At 51.9% G+C, this 18,774-nt stretch overlaps 7 protein-coding genes across 7 annotated transcripts; 2 read left to right on the top strand and 5 right to left on the bottom strand.

Annotated features, from left to right (window-relative positions):
• Positions 1-708: 708 nt before the first annotated feature.
• Positions 709-1,569, bottom strand: VC83_01149 (uncharacterized protein; the record flags this gene model as incomplete). Its single annotated transcript, XM_024464834.1, has 1 exon — positions 709-1,569. The coding sequence occupies one exon, from the start codon at positions 1,567-1,569 to the stop codon at positions 709-711; it is 861 nt and encodes a 286-aa protein (XP_024327959.1).
• Positions 1,570-2,200: 631 nt separating this feature from the next.
• Positions 2,201-2,724, bottom strand: VC83_01148 (uncharacterized protein; the record flags this gene model as incomplete). Its single annotated transcript, XM_024464833.1, has 2 exons — positions 2,201-2,646; positions 2,709-2,724. The coding sequence occupies 2 exons, from the start codon at positions 2,722-2,724 to the stop codon at positions 2,201-2,203; spliced, it is 462 nt and encodes a 153-aa protein (XP_024327960.1).
• A 708-nt stretch (positions 2,725-3,432) lies between these two features.
• Positions 3,433-4,164, bottom strand: VC83_01147 (uncharacterized protein; the record flags this gene model as incomplete). The annotated part of the gene is made up of 1 exon (XM_024464832.1): positions 3,433-4,164. The coding sequence occupies one exon, from the start codon at positions 4,162-4,164 to the stop codon at positions 3,433-3,435; it is 732 nt and encodes a 243-aa protein (XP_024327961.1).
• Positions 4,165-6,200: 2,036 nt separating this feature from the next.
• Positions 6,201-10,283, bottom strand: SIN4 (mediator complex subunit). The gene is made up of 9 exons (XM_024464831.1): positions 9,763-10,283; positions 9,346-9,703; positions 9,051-9,297; positions 8,550-8,998; positions 8,280-8,499; positions 8,110-8,229; positions 7,948-8,061; positions 7,606-7,896; positions 6,201-7,558 (listed from the first exon to the last, which is right to left on the bottom strand). The coding sequence occupies exons 1-9, from the start codon at positions 9,906-9,908 to the stop codon at positions 6,588-6,590; spliced, it is 2,916 nt and encodes a 971-aa protein (XP_024327962.1). The 5' UTR covers positions 9,909-10,283; the 3' UTR covers positions 6,201-6,587.
• Positions 10,284-10,644: 361 nt separating this feature from the next.
• Positions 10,645-13,054, top strand: VC83_01145 (uncharacterized protein). Its single transcript, XM_024464830.1, has 2 exons — positions 10,645-11,164; positions 11,216-13,054. Exons 1-2 carry the CDS (start codon positions 10,780-10,782, stop codon positions 12,634-12,636), a joined length of 1,806 nt encoding a protein of 601 aa, XP_024327963.1. The 5' UTR covers positions 10,645-10,779; the 3' UTR covers positions 12,637-13,054.
• On the bottom strand, positions 13,055-15,036 carry FET5 (ATP binding protein). The gene is made up of 2 exons (XM_024464829.1): positions 14,219-15,036; positions 13,055-14,164 (listed from the first exon to the last, which is right to left on the bottom strand). Exons 1-2 carry the CDS (start codon positions 14,264-14,266, stop codon positions 13,316-13,318), a joined length of 897 nt encoding a protein of 298 aa, XP_024327964.1. The 5' UTR covers positions 14,267-15,036; the 3' UTR covers positions 13,055-13,315.
• A 58-nt stretch (positions 15,037-15,094) lies between these two features.
• Positions 15,095-18,021, top strand: SAM2 (methionine adenosyltransferase sam2). The gene is made up of 3 exons (XM_024464828.1): positions 15,095-15,279; positions 15,338-16,003; positions 16,053-18,021. Exons 1-3 carry the CDS (start codon positions 15,220-15,222, stop codon positions 16,509-16,511), a joined length of 1,185 nt encoding a protein of 394 aa, XP_024327965.1. The 5' UTR covers positions 15,095-15,219; the 3' UTR covers positions 16,512-18,021.
• Positions 18,022-18,774: the final 753 nt, after the last annotated feature.

Raw genomic sequence — 18,774 nt, 5'->3', positions numbered from 1 at the left:
CAAGCGAATGATTTCTTTACCCAGATCGTAAGGGTCTTGCGCCTTGAAGTTGTTGGTTCTTCGTGGTTTTCGTTCGCAGTCTGTGCTTCGCGGTTTTCGTTCACAGCCTGTTCTTCGCGGTTTTGGTTCGCAGTCTGTCGCTCACGAAAGTAATTGAGCCTTTCATCCCGTCGCGCAAGAATGACGGCTCTGCTGCTTGCGAATCGGGCTTCGTGCTGTCGTTCCTCAAGTTGTGTAATTTCCTGTCGAATTATATCCGCGGTAAGAATTGCAAGTTCGATATCAGCAGGGTTGTCTATCGTTATATCGTAGCTTGGAGGTGCATCATGATGGATGGGCTAGGATTATAACGGCCTGACATCGTTTTTCTATCCTGCTATAGTTGTACCTTAGTTTACTTTGGAAGTTGCGATAGACCCAGCCATCGCGACTTCCAAGTAATCGTAAAGATAAGACAGACCCCTTACTACCCCGCATCACCCGACCCACCCGAGACTGGCGTCGATAGTGAGGTTGGCAATGCGGTTTTCGCCTGATCAGTTTGTGAAGTGGGTTGGGTGGTTGGTAGGCCATGGTCTTTAGTAGACGAGTTGACATGGCTGATATTCATTGTGTCAGTCCTCGGCGAGAAACCAGGTGTTCGACTTCGTGGAGTGTCTGAATTTGAAGTGGGTTGAGTTGATTGTTCGACAAACGACGAAACTTCCTCTAGAGTTGATGATGCAGAAAACCGTGTCTTGGATTTCCTGAGGCCATTTGTTCAGCCAGAGATCCAGATTCGACTATCGTTGTATTTGCCTCTAGTGTTGATAGAGCCACAACTAGGGAAGCAAATTGTTGTCGAACTAAAGCTGACGCTTGACTTTGCGTACTGTTGGATTCTGGAGCCTCGGGCAGATTTCTTCCAGCCTGAGTGTTGACGGAAGACGAAGGTTTGGAAGGAGAAGGCTCTGAAATAGCTGCTTCTGAACGAAAAGGCTCTGGAGTCGTACAGTTTGATCTAGCTGATGATAACCTAGAAGACTCTGAAGGAGTGGCAGTCATGAACTCATAGCCTTCATTTTTGAATTCATTGGCATTGAGCCGGGAATCGTCCGCGTTCTTCTCCTGATCGTTCTCATTCATCTCTGGCCCACTTAAATCTTTTCCCTTGGACTTTTTCGGAATTGTCAATGTCGCGTTTAAATCTTTCTTCTTTGACTTGTTCAGAGTGGTCATTATCTTGTTTATTGACGCCGATGGAACTCCATCTTCCCGCGCTTCCGCCGCTGTCCATTTGATCCTGGAAAGCCATTCCTCGTACCCTGGGTGGTCACTTTTTGACCGGTAGTTCTTAGTGGTCCACTTCCCAATAGGCAATGTCGAATCGCCACCGTTTAGCACAATCAAATGCTTATATTTTTGTCCGGCCATCGTGGTCATGGCAGTTCCATCTAGTGCCAGTGCAGGTGCGCCCTTTCCCTTGTGATTGCACCTTAGATGGTCACTCTTCAGAAATTCGGTCTCATTGAATATCGTTAAGTGAATTCCGCGTAAGCGCCCTTCATGCTTGTGGACGAGCAACTTCATGACGGCGTCATCTGCAGGATAGCATTTCTTGAGGTAGGGTCGCTTGACGGCTTCTCGGGCAACAAAGGTATTGGGATCTGTATCCTACAGGCCTATCTTCTGCCATTGTGGCGGTAGTGAATAAGATGATATCGCAAAGCTTGAATTTGAATATTTCTAGGCTGTAACCAAAATGTGGCATAAAGTGTGAGTGAGTGAGTGAGTTCAAACTGCCGTAACAAAGATGACAAGGTAGGATGAAGATGAAGGTAGGATGAAGATGAAGGTAGGATAAAGATGAAGGTAGGATGAAGATGAAGGTAGGATGAAGATGAAGGTGGGTGAAATGAAGATGAAGGTGGGTGAAGATGTTGTAAGTAGGAAGGAGGTCGAACGAGCGAAGCATCTAAGAAATACTCGCATCTAACATAATAGTATGTAGGTTGCGAGTAGAAACATAGAATAACACGAGTGGTATAGAATCTGGAGAAGAGAATAAGTAATGGCTGCAGCCGCAAAAACCAACCTTCAATACCATACTACCCAAAGAGTATACCAATACCCAATCTTCTATCAACCCCAAACCAAAACGCCACACCGATACCAATAACAAATGCCGCCCTTTAACCCCCCCCCCCCCAACACTTCAAAATCACCACCTCTCCCTCCCCCCCCTTTGCCTCCCCCCCGAAGCCTGATTCTGCACCTCCTCCCACCTCCCATACTCCCTCACCCAAACCCTCTGCACCTCCCCCACCCAGCCCACCACATCCCCCACCGTCCTCTCCACCCCCCTCTGATAAACCATCATCCCCCCCACCACAACCGCGCCATAAAACACCAATCCAAACATAACCCGCGCCCCAAACGCAACCATCCGCTGCATAAACCCCATCACCCGCATCGAAATGTACAGCGTCACCAGCAGCACGCCCAGGGACACGACGGCGGGGGAGTCGTGCGCGGCGTTGGTGAGTTGGACGAGGAGCGGGCGTAGGAGCGGGAGGAGGAGGGTGCGCGCCCAGTTCATGAAGCGGAGGGTTGGGTACAGGATTGGTGAGAGAAGGGAGTAGAGGGTTGAGAGGACGGCGTGATAGTCTGGGGGGTTTGTTAGCTGGGGGTTTGGGAGGGGGAAGAGGGGGGTGGGGGGGGGGTAGGACCTTCGAGGGCGTCCATTTCGAGCGGGTTGCACGCGGAGCGCGTAAACTGGCAGGAAGCCCTGGTGCGCCGGGGTTTATAGGTACAAGTACAGCGGTAACCCGGGATAATGGGCTTCGTAGAAGGGTTTCGATGAGCTTGCCTCGCGATTCCTTCCGCCTTTCAAGTCTGCTTTTATGGTTGATTGTTTTGCTTTGTGGGCTTTGACTGGAGACCTGTCTTAGAAATGGATTCGTGTCGTCGAACGCAGCCTTGGTGAAGAACCCACAGCCTCGTGCCGTGGTGGAGAGGTTTTAGCGCCAACCCACGTGATTTTTCAGCCGTGCAGGGTTGCGCTCATGGTAGGTAGACTTTCACCAAGGTTTGTAAAATTGTGATCATTCATAAAGTCTTACGTTTAACTAGAACATGCCTATATTTAGAGAGAGGGCTATAAATATATACTCTCTTTAATGAGTGGAAGATGGGTTTGCTCCCTAATTCCCGAAAAATTGTGTAGGTTACAGCAACACACGATTCAAGAGAGGCTCCCCAGGACAGGCGCAGCAGAAAGGACACACGAAAGGACAGGGCTACACCAGTCCATGGAAACCGTGAAAATCGTGACTCAATGGCCAAAACGGGCCATGATATTGTGCTCCCAAGTGATATCAATCCGTATATGTGCGCCAATAAATCCCAATGCGAAATCCCAATAATAACTATTCTAACCTGCAGAATCCCGCATCAGATCTGGTTTTCCATTTGTCTGCTTGCGGCCCTTCCATATGCTGGCCTGGCCAAGGTAGAGAGCGGTTCATTGCTGCCAGGAGACCCGTTGAATATCGAACTCGGCGGGCTGACGCGGTCAGCCTGAAACGACTTCTTAGAGTCGTCTCGGTAGTGCTGTGGGAAATCTGTGGACTGCCTTTCTGGGATTGATGCGCTAAAACTGCCCTTCCTGCTCTGGTTCCGCACATGCTTTGCCAGTCTTGTGCTCTGTCGTCGTACAGGCGGTACAAATGGATCCGCGCCCAATATTGCGCCGTCTGTAAGCCCGCTTCTCGAATTTGGTGCTCGAGCAACCATTGGCGGCGGCGACAGGGCCGTCACACCAATGTTCCTCGTGCCGAACGGACTTGGCCCAGCGCTCCATGTCCATCCTGGGGGATGTGATACGATCACAACAGAAGAGGATTGCCGTTTGTGAGATTTTTCAGGGCTTCGGCCTGAGGCCTCGGTGTAGGTTTCTTTCCGCCCACGCCACCTTTCGATCTCCTCGTCGTCAACTGGGGGGATTCCCCTCCTGTGCCTGTGATATTTCGGATTACGTTTCCACCTAATAATGAAAACGGTGGCTGACACTACCATAAAAAGCGCGAGTGAGCCGAAAACGGCGGAAAGGACGATGACAAGATTGCGGCTATTTTCATTCGGTTCATTGAACAGTGTCGTGTTTCTTGGGAATTTGGAAACCATTGGTAGGGGGATTGAAGATCCGTTGGCTTCAATCCCTTGTGTGGTATTTTATCTGGCCGGCAGAGATGTTGGGAGAGTCCGTCGTAGGACAATAAGAACTTCTTGAAGTCGAGATAAATGGTCGAAAGAGTTCCCTCAAGGTAACTGATCGAAGGATCGGGGGTCGTTGCCAATTCGGATAATGTCAAAGACGCAAGTAGCAGCTATGAATCTCTATGATCTTTGGCCTACAGCTCCACATCGTTGTCGGTATTCGAAGGTCAACTTGAAGAACGGGTAACGGCAACCAGAAGTATAGTGCCGAATCCAATTTTCACAATCCACCACCTCAGTCCGTAATTTTGCTAGCTCTTAATAGTATCCTTATAGCTGTGGTCCGACAAGCATGGCGAGAGAAGGTCCTGCTCCAAAAAAAAAAATATGGTCTGGCAAAGATCGAGTATCGGAGTATATGGAAAGGTAAATGAGACTGGTTCTGAAAACGATTGTAAACGGCGTAGAGCCAAGGGTCCTCTACGTTCAGAACAAGCAACTCAGCGGCGACGTCAAGGCGTGCAGAAGCAGCGGTAAAGGAGGAACGGGAGGGACGGGAATATAAAGTTGTCCAAGCACCACACAGAGGTTCTCCTCTTTGGTACCAATGCTGGTCGCCAGGGCGGGCCGTCGTTAATCGCTACCGCATGGGGATCTTGGCTAATACTAAGGTCGTGCGGGCGCAGGAGTACTCTTAGCACCACTCTAACTTGAGAGCCGGTAAAGATCGCAACGCTCTGGAGAGAGGGGAACCTCCTCCTCCGCAAAGAAGATAGGTTGAGGCGCACGGTGTGGAGAGAGAAGTTCTGGTTGGTGTGGAGAGGCGATGGGTATGGCAGTCAGGGGGGTCGAAAATAATAACACCCCTGATCTCGTGCAGTACTGAGCACTTTGCATCTAACCTCGTGGGACCTCGTGCAGAGTGGAGTTGTCATTGTGGGAGGCGTGTAAGGGTCGCGATTGGAGTGGACTGGCAGTTTGCTGTGGTGGTGTTGTTTGTCGCACCGTCGCTCCATGTTCCAAGCTAAAGCAAGGTTTTTGGGGTCTCGGACCCGTTCACTCAGTAGTATGACTGGTAGTCGCCATTTGTGCAAAGAACTTGCCACGAATCAGTGGAGAACTCAAGTGCACGAATCAGGGGTTTACAGAATATCGACCCCTCTTCGAATATCGAACTGGCCGAGTGCATGATCTCAGGCACGGCTTTCCATTCGGGCTTCCGCGAGACCTGTCTATACCGCCCACGTTTGGCCGGATTCGATCATCACTGCCTGCCTCCGTCGCTCCTTCCTGGCGTCCAGGCCCAACCTGAGTTGGGAGGTATGCGCTGGCACCTATTCCTTCGCGGGTCAGCAAACTGTGCGGGCATACGGAGTACCATCCACCATCATCCACCATCAATTCTCGTGGAGTTCGTGGAGTGGTCGACCGACGGGTTACCCTTCCGCATAGTACTGTAAGAGATAGGGTCTGTGTATCCCACCAACCAGACCCTCCTCCCATGCAACTCCCATGCAAGCACTCGAAACAATAGCGGCCTAGCGACCGCACCAGCACCGTTACAGTCCAAGGTCCGTAATACCCTCCCTCCCCCACTCCCGCCACCTCACCCAACCCAGACCTCTTCTCCGGCTGACCAGCCCATGCTGGTAGGAAGGAAGGAAATATCGCGGACGCGGGGGGGGGTAGATTCTCACAAACAGGTGTGTGTGTGTGTGTGTGTGATGGGCGAGGAGGTGATGGGCAAGACGGGAAACACTGGCGCCAACGGACATGGTGTCGAATGGGTAAGACGGGCCCGTGCGAAACCTCAGGTACAAGGCCCGATGATCCCTCCTGGTCGTCCACCTCGTCCCTTCAGCAAATTATTACTGGATCCTCCCGCAATTAGCGCGAAATATCGATGAACTGGTACTTGATAGATAAAGGGAAGGGAGAGACGACGATGACTAAGTTACCGTATCTATGCCGAACAGACATACGTTTCCGAGTCAAGTCGTGGGTTGAACAATTGTCATACCCCGTTTTCTGAGACATTGTGTGTTGACGAAGTCGTGAAAAGTTGGCAGCTAGACCATCATGGCCGCGTCGCATTCAGACATGGCATTATCGTCGATGGGTTCAGTGTATGAGGCCACCCTCCCCTGTTCCTCGATAAAAATGCCCTCACTACTTTATCCGCAACCCAATTTGTAGCTACCTAGTCTAGTCCTGGTAGATATCATGAGTGAGACCTGTCATAACAGTGATAATATTGATTCTCAGTATGTATTGCCATCTCCTCTTCCCAAAACGCTGTAAATCACCTTGGTCTAAGCTGGTAACGCAACGCACTATCCAAAACCCCTCTTCCCATAGTCACACTCCATGCTATACCAACGTCTAACAATTCAAGCAACCACCCTCGCCCCCGCGAGAATATCCCAGTTCCCGCCACAGTAGCAACGTCTCTGCTGCATGATTAGGAACTGTACCGGCGGCGTCAAGCTGTGGATATCCTCCATAGCCGCCGCGCACCTAACACATCTCCTCCACCGCCTCCCCGGGCGAGAACCCCTTGCATCTAGTCCCTGAGCCTCCTCTGGCTTCACCCCCAACTGAATCGGCACGCGAGAGAAAATGTCTATCGTGTGATTTACCCTATACTGTGCGTTGCTCGTCGTCGCGCTACCCTTCATAGCCCCTTTGCCCATAGAAGCATTCGACTCCGGCAACCCCAAGATGCCGAAGTCATGAAAGAAAAGCCTCGACGGATCAATCTCCGCCCTCAACTTCGGGAGCTCCTCGCTAAAAATGCGCGATATGGCCGGAGCCATAACCTCAGGCAGCGCCCCCCCAAACAATATCCCCTGCTCAACATCATTTCTGCTACAGTCGCCCGATACGCCCTGTGCCTGCTGCTGCGAGGGGAATTTCCCCGCGGTGTAGGCTTCCTTGACGACATCGGCGATGCGAGCGACGAAGGCTTCGAAGCGGCTGATTGGCACGATTGATGATGAGGTGAGTGTCGCGATTGCGATGTATGAGGAGCGGAGGGAGTTGGAGATTAGTGGCGCGGACTGGCCGGGAGGAGCAGAGACGCTCTGCGCTGCTGACATGGCTTTGCGTGCAGTGTAATCGAGATGGGCGAGCCGGCGGCAGATGCCAGTGAGGAACCCTCTTGTTGCTGATGAGAGGAGGACGTGCAATGCGATGTTGTTGGTTGCAAGTAGATGGGCACTAAGGAGTGGTATTGACCCATCTTCGCCCTTGGTTACTGACTCGAAGACCTCTGGGCCCTCAGGGTGCAGAAGACAGTCTATAAGCCAGGACATGAGGTCCAGGCACCACCGGACTGAGCCCGCGAGTAGACGTATGACCTCTGGAGCTATCAGTAACTGAACACCCTCATGGAAGGAGTGAACTTACCGGGATCCTCTAGCCCCAATACATTTTTCTGTTGATCGGGGATAGGTACTCTGATATTCATAGCCATTGTAATCAGGACAACACAATTGCGGAGTTGAAGGCTTATCCAAGCAATATTCGACTCAAATGTCCGCTTATGAGCATCACCATTGTATCCTAGAGCATTCTGTATACTCAGTGAGAGCTGTATGGATGGGTTTCGAATCAGCGAATCGTGATGCGATTTTTCAGAGTAGTCAACGTTAAATTTGAGGGTTTTCGAAACCTCTGAAACTAAGTCGAATGCAAAGGCTGTATACAAGATTAGCATTTGTCAACCTGGCGTGGGTTTGCTGTACTTACATGGCAAATGTTTGAATTTACTAGCTGCTGCCATCAGATCATCATGGTTGCTAGAGTTCATTATCGCCGTCGAGCAAGCCATGTTGAACCCCGCGATGACTGCTGCATATTGTGCTTACACAATGTTAGCTTATAAATCAGACTGTATGAAGGGGATCTTACTATCTTGAAGGGAAGTGCCGATATCGCCCATGTTGTAAACCAGCGGGTTCCATTTAATCTTTCCATCGCAGCCTTTCTGGACGACCGACAGATGAGTGGGGGACAGTGCTCCGACCAAACCTTCCGATATCGTTAGCAAGAAATAGATTTGAGAAAGCTCTAAGACTCACTCGGTTCATAGCCATTATAGGTAAACCCTATTTGTGAAATATGAGAAAACTTGTCCAACCCTCCCTGTGTAAATAGTTCTGCCAAAGATGTTCGGTCACGATATTCAACCGACCCGTCACTATAACCAAAGCAAATGATTCGTTCAAAGTAAATCGCTTCCATCCAGATCACTACCTTATTAGACGTAAATCCTTCCTGTTTCTTTAGACTTGGTGAGGGCTGTAATATATGTCAGCAGTGAATCGGTAATGTAGACGGATAATGCTCACCCCTGGCTTCGATCCAACACTATTTCGACGCGCACTCAGCTGTTCAAAAGCGGGATGAACACTTGGAGAAGCCTCGGATAATTCCCATCTGTTAATGAGGCTGTGGGTATCTTGATTATATTGAGACAGGGAGTTCGGTAAGTGAGACCTGATAGTAATGACTGTTGGTGATGTGGGGCGGCCACCAGGTCCATCAGGGGATGGTGATAAAATAGATAAATGGGACAACGCAGCCATAGACGGCGAAAGATGGAATGGATCGCTAGTACTCCCATCCATCCAGTTGGTATCAGATAAAAGCCGAATAATAATAGTTGGCGTCACTGTGTTCAATGCAGGATTGACGGGCCGATCGGGAGCGTTGGCGGTAGGACTGCCCCATTTTATAGCAACTCTGGCTATGCTCAGCTTCTTTGCCGTTGTTGCAAATGCCAGAAGCAGGGTATTATCTAGCCGCCGAGTTAGTTTCGTTGCAAGACTTGTGACCTCCGAGATACATACTTTTATCTGCGCATATTGAAGCATGCGTGATGAGGTCGTCTGAGGAGGAGATACCTTCAATCTCTGAAGACAACTCATACCATTTTCCATCTGCTTGGGGCCACAGGAGCGACAAAGTGCCACCTGTACTCACGGTGACAAGGGCCGACTTGTGGGCGTTTGGAAAGCAAGGCCCGAAGGCTATGGCCTGAGATATCTCGTACCTATAGTCCGTCGACGTCTTGACAGCTACACTTTGAATGCCAGGCTAGGAAATATTTAGAGAGGCTTCTCCCAAGACGCAATGCAAACCTACCTGTCGCAGATTTGAGGGCGATAAATTTAGCCAGTACGCACCAACGACGGCGCGAAGGTCCTCAATAGGATCTACGTTGCTGTTCCGCGTGAACGTGGGCGTGTTCAAGGATTGTCCAAGATTCAATATTGCAATACGGCCAGCGGAATCAATGGCAACCAAGTCCGCTCCATTGGGGCTCCAACAGAGATGCTTTAGTTGGCCACCATCGGCGATTGGGGCGATCTGAGGGATAATGGTAGCATCACTCAAGTCCCAAGAGCCATCTTTGGGGTGAATCCGCAGATTACGGAATTCCAAGCCTAGCCCATTTGAAGTGATGGAAGCAATAGATCCCCAGCGTGACCACGCAATACTCCTTTTCTCTATCGTCAGCTTGTGTTTCCTCAGTCTTCGTCGTGGGGATTCAGGACGTACTGGCAGCACCCACTTCCACGAAGCTCGTCGACCCGTTGGACGAGCTCTTTCGGCGATGGCCGGGCAGGAGGTAAGAGACCGCCAGCCCCATCTCCAAAGAGGTCATCGATGTCGACCTCCATATCATCGTCCATCATGAGCGGCATCACTCTTCTACTTCCCACGCGGGCGAATAGCGTAGCGCACCACCATGCGGCTGCTAATTACGGCAAGCGAATAATTTTCCCGGCCGTGATTGGGGTTGTAGGGTAACTATGTATATAAATGGCTATGTATATAAATGGGATCAAGAGTGATTATAGAGCCTATTAGCCGTTATATGCGTTATAGTATAGATGCGTTATAGTATATATTGAAGCAACGGACTCTGGAGATTCCGTCAGTAGTAGTAGTATGTATGTCCATGCACTGGGACAAAAGTTGGCGCTTTCCCACAGGCTGCAGGGATGCCGCACAATGGGGCAATGGGGGGTTAGTCCGCGTCTCTCTTAGTGGAACATCCACCCACCCATTCCACCCATTGACACAGCAACCAGCGACGGCAACCAGCGGATCCTCCAATAAATGATCTAGATGATCGTAAAATGACGCCCGGAGAGAGATGTAGAAAAACCTAAGAATAAGAAGCTGGAATATAGTAGGGCTAGCTGTGATTTTTATTTATTTTCCGGCGTATATTATATTATAAAGAGGTTGATATCACATGTGCGATGTCACTTTGGCGCCAGGAATGCCCGCCATTTTATTATGACTCTCGGTTAAAGAAACTAGCCAGCCCATTCACCAAAACAAAACACCCACCCTAAGGCTAAGAAAGAGCCTCTCCAACGACCTAACAGCGTACCTTCCTTCATACCTTCCTTCATACCTCGTCATCCGCCGCTCCCATTTCCACAAACCCCCCCCCCCCCCCCAACTCGACAACTAAACGACACAGACATCTCGAAAATGAGTCAGTAATTCCGCAGCAGGAGCACACCCCCCCATTTCGAATATCCCAAAGTTACAGCCGCTAGAATGGACGACATGCCGGGCATGTCGCCGCCTCCGTCTCCACTGGAGTCCCTGGTTTCGTCCCCTCTGTCTATGCGATCCAGGTCACCAACGCCACCATACGAATACCCGTCTCCCAGGTCTTCTCAGCCGTCGGGGAGTAGGTCGTCTTCTACAGCACCAGACATGCAAGACGAGGCTGAGGGCCCGCCGCCAGCAAAGAAGCGCAAGCTAGCTCAACCCAAGGAACGGACGACGGAGTACTTAGATCTGCACATCCTCGACGAGAGCACCGATCCGGAGAAGTTGGCCAATGATGACATGCAGCTTCAGCGTCTTCTCAAAGTCCTACGGACGAAGCGGAAGATTGTTGTAATTGCAGGAGCTGGAATTTCCGTTTCGGCAGGCAGTAAGAAATTGCCCATCCTTTTTATCTTGCCATAAACTAACTAGGTTTAAGTTCCCGACTTTCGCTCTTCAACTGGACTCTTCACCACCCTTCGCAGCAAGTATGATTTAAAGTCTTCTGGAAAAGACCTCTTTGATGCGGCCGTATACAAGAGCGACTCATCAACAGCCTCCTTTCATGACATGGTTCGCGAAATGTCGCACATAACTCGGCAAGCAAACCCAACAATGTTCCACCATATGATCGCGACCATTGCCGAAGAGGGCCGTCTAATGCGCCTCTACACGCAAAACGTGGATGGGATCGATACATCCCTACAGCCGCTCCGGACAAATATCCCGCTCAATTCAAGGGGTCCGTGGCCAAAAACTATCCAGCTTCACGGCGGATTGGAGAAGATGGTCTGCACCAAGTGCAGAGCGCTATCTGACTTCGACGGCTCCCTTTTCGAGGGTTCGGAGCCACCGTCTTGTAAAGCATGTGAGGAATTAGATGAGATCAGAACCACCCTAGCCGGAAAGAGGAGCCACGGCATCGGCCGCCTCAGGCCCAGAATCGTACTCTACAACGAATACAACCCCGACGAAGAAGCCATCGGCGCCGTCACAACAGCCGATCTCAAGAGCCGCCCCGACGCCGTCATCGTCGTCGGCACGAGCCTGAAAGTCCCAGGCGTAAAACGCATCGCACGTGAGATGTGCCAAGTCGCGCGCGGCCGCAAAGACGGCTTCACAGCCTGGATCAACCACGGGCCCGAGCCAGTCGGTCTGGAGTTCAAGGACTGCTGGGACCTGGTGATTCGCGGGGACTGCGATGAGGTTGCGCGCCATGCTGCGATTCCAAAATGGGATGACAAGGATGTTGGGCCGTATACTGTTCTTCCTCCGCGAGAGACTCCGAAGTCCCCGATGAAGGTTGAGCTGGGTAGTGCGGCTATACATAAGGCTGTTGAGAAGACGCAGGGTATGGTGACACCTACTGCCAGCCCGCGAACCCGCAGCCCCGCTCCGTCGAAGGACTTGAAGAAGATGAAGCAACGTAAGCTCTTCTCCTCTGGAACCGCTACTAAGCCCATCACCAAACCCGCCGCCGCAGCAGCGAATAAAAAGAAACCCGTGGCCAAGAAACCCGCCGCCGCAGCGAAGAACGCCAAGATCACTAAGGCATTCACAGCCACCAAGTCCTCCAAGGCTACCTCGGGAAAGGCCATCAAGCACGAGCCCATCGCGCCCATGTTCCCGAACCTTAGCAAGGCGGCCCCGTCATCACCTATGCTACCGCTGTCGTTAGTGGAGGTGAGGAATAATGCCGAGACAACGCCGGTGAAGCGCGAGTACGGGGTTGGGGGTGGAGGCAAGGCGGAGCCAGCGGAGCCGGATTCGCCGAGTGCGCAGTTGAGGAGGGAGGGGGGGAGGGGGACGGTGTCGCCGGGGGGGGTGCCGAGGGGGATGGGGCATTTGATTGAGACTTGAGCAGCGTGGGTGGCTTTGTAATCCCATGGTTGATCTCTTTGGTGCTGTGGTTGGATTCGGGGTGCTGGGGATTGTTTAGGGGGAGGTTATACCATACCACCACCCATCCCATATGTGCGTTTTTGGCGTCAGGGGAAAGGCAAGACAGCACGCGGTGTCGTGCTGGGGTGTCATACCATCCGTGTCGTCATTTATTTTGTTCTTTCGGTGCGGTTATTCTCGCCCATCGGGAGCATTGCATTGCATTGCGTGCGTGGATGATGTTGGCTAGGGGTCACATACAGATAAGATAGTAGTGATAGAGGGATAGTAGTGATAGGTGTGCTAGTGGCTTTTTTTTAGAATAGGGTTATATCTCTGGATGTCGCTCTGGCTGTGGGCTGGGTATAAATGGATGGGTAATTGTATTTGTTTTACTGGTATGATTTGATTTGTGTGTTGTGACTTCGCGAAGTGAGATTGAAATCTGTGTTGTCGTCATGAATTTTCCCAGCCTTATCCTAGAACTTTTACAAGTATTCATTTTCAAGCTGAATATACTTGTTATACAAAAGATCCCAAACAAATCCCAGATAGGCACCAGTATAACGCCCCCGCTATGCGAACCTATCCCAGTTTATCCCCCCCCCAAACTCCAACAAATGCATAACCCACTTAACCACCCCTTCCTCCCAACACCCTACTCCCCCCCATCCCCATCCTCATACTCGATCTCCGCCAAATCGCCCGTCTCCCTCGGCTCCTGTGCCTCATGATACTGAATCGCATCATCGAGATAGCTCAGAATCGCCCCCACACTATCCTCATCCTGCACATCAAGCCGCAAATACGATACCATGCTGAAACTCTCAATCAACCCCGCCACCGCGCGATTCAGCCGCCGAAAACTCTCGCCGCGCATCATACTCCCGTTTTCCAGAGGATCACCGACCCCTGGCCCCTCCCCTTCCCCGAGGTCCGAAGGATCATCATCGAGCAGCGATGCATCGGGATCCAAAAACCGCTTGAGTTCCCTCTTCCCCACTTGCCCCTTCACAAGGTCCATCTTGGACAGGATATTCACATGCGGCACCTCCAACATAATCATCGCCGACATCGCCGACAGCGTCCCCGCAAAAAACTTCGCCCGATCAACCACAAACGTCGCCTCCAACAAATACGCCGCCGCGAGATTAACACTCAAACCCCCCTGCATCGTGAGGTGCTTCACCAGCGCCGGCAGCACAGGAACATGCGTGTACAGCTCGATCTGCCCTGGCATATCGATGACGATTAAGTACTCCTCGGAGAGCGGGTCGATAGCTTCGGTGATGAAATCGAGGTTCTCGAGGAGGAACTCGAAGCAGTAGATTAGACCCCCGTTGGGACCGAGTCCCATTTCCTCCATCACGTCGGAGAGGGAGATCAGGTCTTTGATGTCGAGGTCGGGCTCGTGGTCGAAGGTCTCGGCGGCGGGGTCGAGGTTGATGTAGAAGGAGGAGCGGCGGTTATGGTGCAGGTGCGTGATGAGGGAGCTGCAGAAGGTGGTCTATGGGCACGGATTAGAAGGGATCAAGGGACAGTGGGGGATATGGGGACTGACCTTGCCGGCGCCCGCCGGGCCCATGACCAGCACGCCGAATTTGGACATTGTGAAGAGACTGGTGTTGGTGGGGGATGAGTTTCTTAAAGTCGACGCAGCATGGCTTGGGGGGGGGGGGAAGGTTGGTGAGGCTGAGGAATGCGATCATAGAAAATTCATTTGCAGCGTTGCTTGGTCAGCCTCGCCCGAAAGGCTGGCGAATGAGAAGGCTCCGTGGGATGGAGGGCTGGACCTCGACCTGTTTTGTTTCAAAGAAGTGAGGGTTTAGGTCTTTCAAGTAGCACACGTGTATTGTTATTGTGCTGTAGAATGAGCTGTTTAAGGGGGTTTTCGTTGAAATCCATGGTAAGTGCGGGGATGACTGGCGTTGAGTTGCGAGTTGCGAGTTGGGTGTGTGATTGGGGGCACGTGCATCACGCACTTGGTGCGACTCGGGCATTTCAGGCGCTGGTTGATTGAAATGTGGCCGCTACGGAAGGGACAAGGAACAAAACATAAACAGCCCATTCTCACCGCCCGACGAAGTACTCCTGGCCCTATTTTCGGTATAATATCGAGTAGTTATCATAGTAGCTATCATAGTAGTTACCATAGTAGTTACCATAGTAGTTACCATAGTAGTTACCATAGTAGTTATGAGGCGTGTCTATCAATTCAGAAGCCCTCGAGAATTCTCCATCTTCATCCCAATCGCCAGCACAATTTTTCATCTCTAAGCCCGTCGTTTTCCTACTTTTTTCGGCGGTGGCCCTGTTGTACCTTGCGCGGTTTATTGTGCTGGTCGGTACATCGGTACATTTTCCCAGAAATGGTGCCTTCTCGTCTCGCTAAAATAAATTAGACTCGATCTCTCAATATTCCCCTCTCCCCTCTTCAACTTCTTCTTGTCTACTATCCCTCTCCCTCTCTCTCTATACCCCTCTAGACACTTTCTTGTCCTCATCTTCTCTTCATCTTCTTTATACCTCAACCTCTCTCTACTCCCCCATAATCTATTCAAGATGACTGCCAACGGATCTACCCCCGGTGGCCACCACAACCAGGGCAACTTCCTGTTCACCGTAAGTCTTGAAAACCCCGCTCTGGCGAGAAATATGAAGTTCTGACACATTGCCACAGTCCGAGTCCGTCGGCGAGGGTCACCCAGACAAGATCGCTGATCAGGTCTCCGATGCCATCCTCGATGCCTGCTTGACCGATGACCCTCTCTCCAAGGTCGCTTGCGAGACCGCAACCAAGACCGGTATGGTCATGGTCTTCGGTGAGATCACCACCAAGACCAAGCTTGACTACCAGAAGGTCATCCGTGGTGCCATCAAGGACATCGGTTACGATGACTCCGCAAAGGGCTTCGACTACAAGACCTGCAACGTCCTCGTTGCCATCGAGGAGCAGTCCCCCGATATCGCCCAGGGTCTTCACTACGAGCAGGCTCTTGAGCAGCTCGGTGCTGGTGACCAGGGTATCATGTTCGGTTATGCCACTGATGAGACCCCTGAGCTCTTCCCATTGACCCTTCAATTGGCACACAAGCTTAACGCTGAGATGAGCGCTTCCCGCCGTGATGGCTCCATCCCATGGTTGAGACCCGACACCAAGACCCAGGTCACCATTGAGTACAAGCACGACAACGGTGCCGTTGTCCCTCTCAGAGTTCACACCGTCGTCGTCTCTGCCCAGCACGCCGAGACCATCACCACTGAGGAGCTCCGCAAGGAGATCCTCGAGAAGGTCATCAAGAAGGTCATCCCCGCCAAGTACCTTGACGACCAGACCATCTACCACGTAAGTTGACCTTGACGCCTCTAAAAAGACACCTGTCTGACCAAACTAGATCCAACCCTCTGGACTCTTCATCATCGGTGGCCCACAGGGTGATGCCGGTCTGACTGGCCGCAAGATCATCGTCGACACATACGGTGGATGGGGAGCTCACGGAGGTGGTGCTTTCTCCGGAAAGGATTTCTCCAAGGTCGACCGCTCCGCCGCCTACGTCGCCCGCTGGATCGCCAAGTCCCTCGTCAACGCCAAGCTTGCCCGCCGCTGCCTCGTCCAGCTGTCGTACGCCATCGGTGTCGCCGAGCCCCTCTCCATCTTCGTCGACTCGTACGGAACCTCGGACAAGACCTCTGACGAGCTCGAGAAGATCATCCGCGCCAACTTCGACCTCCGCCCGGGAGTGATCGTCAAGGAGCTCGACCTCGCCAAGCCAATCTACTTCCAGACCGCCAAGAACGGCCACTTCACCAACCAGAGCTTCACCTGGGAGAAGCCGAAGACCCTCAAGTTCTAAGCGGCTTCGCCTCACACACCACACATCACATGACACAAATAGTAATAATAGATCCGAAAGGGACTCAACGTCTCTCTCCTCCTTACCTCCTTTTTGACGACAACGGCCATCTTCGATCCCATGATGATGACTGATGACATCTTGAACTTTTCCCTTACATTTTTCACACGCGGCGAAACGGGTCTATATGCACAGGGCGGCGGGGCGGTCTCAACGACTGCGGGGTTATGTTAAGCGAATTTGCATTTTATTGAGTTTGGCCTGTTTAACGGCCATTTTTTATCAACGTTGCTACAAAAAGCTTTCCGAGAATCATGATATGTATATTGTGATTGATTTTGGAAAAGTCTTTCAACATAGACCATTTAGACATTCGAGACGGGGAGCAGGACAGGCATTTCCATGCTTTGAGCAATCGGCGTTCAACGGAGAATTTCAACATTTTCTCTGTTTATGCATAGCGGGCAGGGTAGCAATGGTGGACGGATGGAAAGGGAGGGAAATGTCTGGCTGGGCTCTGGGGATGGGTGTATGTGATGTGCTTCTCTTGCCTTCTGCGCGGACGCACAGCGAGTTGACGATGTGAAGGCTTTATCTTTCATATACCGCCTTTCTCCTGTTCCTGGTTCTGTTGAAGGAGCTGGACAGTGGGGTAGGGGGTAGATAGCACTAATATCAGCTTGTCTCGAACAACCCATCGTTTCCGCCTTTGTGCCACAACGTAATATGTCGCAGCTCAAGCCCGGAGCTTGGAGTCTTGCCGTTCTGAAGAGGTTATTGCGATCTTTTTGCCGAACGTACGATCGATCGACCGCCTGGAGCTTGGAGATGGAGCTTTCCCCTTCCCCGTGTGTTATTCCAATCCCATCTCCTCCCCCGCAGCTGAAGCCACGACCGACTTCCCCAGCGGCCAGTCCCAATTAACGATGCGGCTATTCACACAATCCGCTCACCTCGTACCACTCCCCAGTGACCATGCCAGCGAGCGTCCGGTGGAGCGATATGGGGGCGCCAGAGGTGTGGCTGGGTTGATCTTAACCCATGGTGCGTGGAGTCTAAATTTTGAAGTGAAGGTTAATTTCGGAGATGTGGGAATTTTTTGGGGCATGACGGAGTGGGTTTAGTGGCAGATAATTAGTAGAGTGGGGGGGGGGTGGATGATGGGATGGGGAGACGGGGAGAGTCGGGGTCTGGTGGTGGTCGGTGCTGGACGGTTAGTAAGGGATGAGTGAGTGGATGGGCGGAGTCCCTTGCGAGAGTTAGTTAGGATGGGCGGAGTCCCTTGCGAGAGTTAGTTAGGATGGGCAGAGTCCCTTGCGAGAGTTAGTTAGGATGGGCGGAGTCCCTGCGAGAGTTAGTTAGGGGGGCGGAGTCCCTGCGAGAGTTAATTAGGGGGGTTGCGGTGTGTATTTCTCGGCTTTGGTGTTCCATGAGGGCCAAGGGGATGAGGGCAAGGGGATGAGGGCCAAGGGGATGAGGGCAAGGGGATGAGGGCCAAGGGGATGAGGGCAAGGGGATGAGGGCAAGGGCATGAGGGCAAGGGGATGAGGCCAAGGGGATGAGGCCAAGGGGAGGAGGGCAAGGGGATGAGGCCAAGGGGATGAGGCCAAGGGGGTTTAGATGGTGCTGGATATGGAGAGATGGACATGGAGTGAGCGTGACGAATGGGGGCAGCGCGTGCTGTAATGAGGTTTCCCCTTCGTCCCACGCCCACCAGCGATTGGCGCCTCCACGTTCCCATCTGTCCCTGACGCTTTCCCGCATTCGTCACTAGCTGTTCCTGACCACACCCCTTCCCCCAATCCACCGCCTGCCGCCATCTAATTAGCGCGCTTGACAAAAAAAGAGTCGAGACATGAGAGACAAGAGAGACAAGAGAGATATGAGAGACAAGAGAGACAAGAGAGACGAGAGATATGAGAGACAAGAGAGATATGAGAGACAAGAGAGATATGAGACAAGACAGACAAGCAGACAAGCAGACAAGCAGACAAGCAGACAAGCAGACAAGCAGACAAGCAGACAAGCAGACAAGCAGACAAGCAGACAAGTCAGACAAGACAGACAAGCAGACAAGTCAGACAAGACAGACAAGACAGACAAGACAGACAAGACAGACAAGACAGACAAGACAGACAAGACAGACAAGACAGACAAGACAGACAAGACAGACAAAGAATGCGTCACAGAAGGAGATGCGCCAATACCCGCCACTCGGCGAATGCAAGGTAGGATTCTGTCGTGGAAGAGACGGCTGGCCGCT

The sequence above is a fragment of the Pseudogymnoascus destructans genome (genome assembly GCF_001641265.1).
Source record: "Pseudogymnoascus destructans isolate 20631-21 unplaced genomic scaffold scaffold_2, whole genome shotgun sequence".
Lineage (NCBI taxonomy): Eukaryota > Fungi > Ascomycota > Leotiomycetes > Thelebolales > Thelebolaceae > Pseudogymnoascus > Pseudogymnoascus destructans.
The sequence above is the reverse complement of the archived record's forward strand: the minus strand, read 5'-3'. Positions and strand labels throughout refer to the sequence as shown.

Excerpts from the sequence above, each read along its gene's own strand:
- SIN4 (XM_024464831.1), bottom strand. The coding sequence starts at position 9,908 with ATGCCGCTCATGATGGACGATGATATGGAGGTCGACATCGATGACCTC. Across the intron at positions 9,298-9,345 it reads CGCCCTCAAATCTGCGACAG|CCTGGCATTCAAAGTGTAGC; the intron begins GTAGGTTTGCAT and ends AATATTTCCTAG. Across the intron at positions 8,230-8,279 it reads CTATAATGGCTATGAACCGA|GTTTGGTCGGAGCACTGTCC; the intron begins GTGAGTCTTAGA and ends CGATATCGGAAG.
- VC83_01145 (XM_024464830.1), top strand. The coding sequence starts at position 10,780 with ATGGACGACATGCCGGGCATGTCGCCGCCTCCGTCTCCACTGGAGTCC. Across the intron at positions 11,165-11,215 it reads AATTTCCGTTTCGGCAGGCA|TTCCCGACTTTCGCTCTTCA; the intron begins GTAAGAAATTGC and ends ACTAGGTTTAAG.
- FET5 (XM_024464829.1), bottom strand. The coding sequence starts at position 14,266 with ATGTCCAAATTCGGCGTGCTGGTCATGGGCCCGGCGGGCGCCGGCAAG. Across the intron at positions 14,165-14,218 it reads GCCCGGCGGGCGCCGGCAAG|ACCACCTTCTGCAGCTCCCT; the intron begins GTCAGTCCCCAT and ends CCGTGCCCATAG.
- SAM2 (XM_024464828.1), top strand. The coding sequence starts at position 15,220 with ATGACTGCCAACGGATCTACCCCCGGTGGCCACCACAACCAGGGCAAC. Across the intron at positions 15,280-15,337 it reads AGGGCAACTTCCTGTTCACC|TCCGAGTCCGTCGGCGAGGG; the intron begins GTAAGTCTTGAA and ends ACATTGCCACAG. Across the intron at positions 16,004-16,052 it reads ACGACCAGACCATCTACCAC|ATCCAACCCTCTGGACTCTT; the intron begins GTAAGTTGACCT and ends TGACCAAACTAG.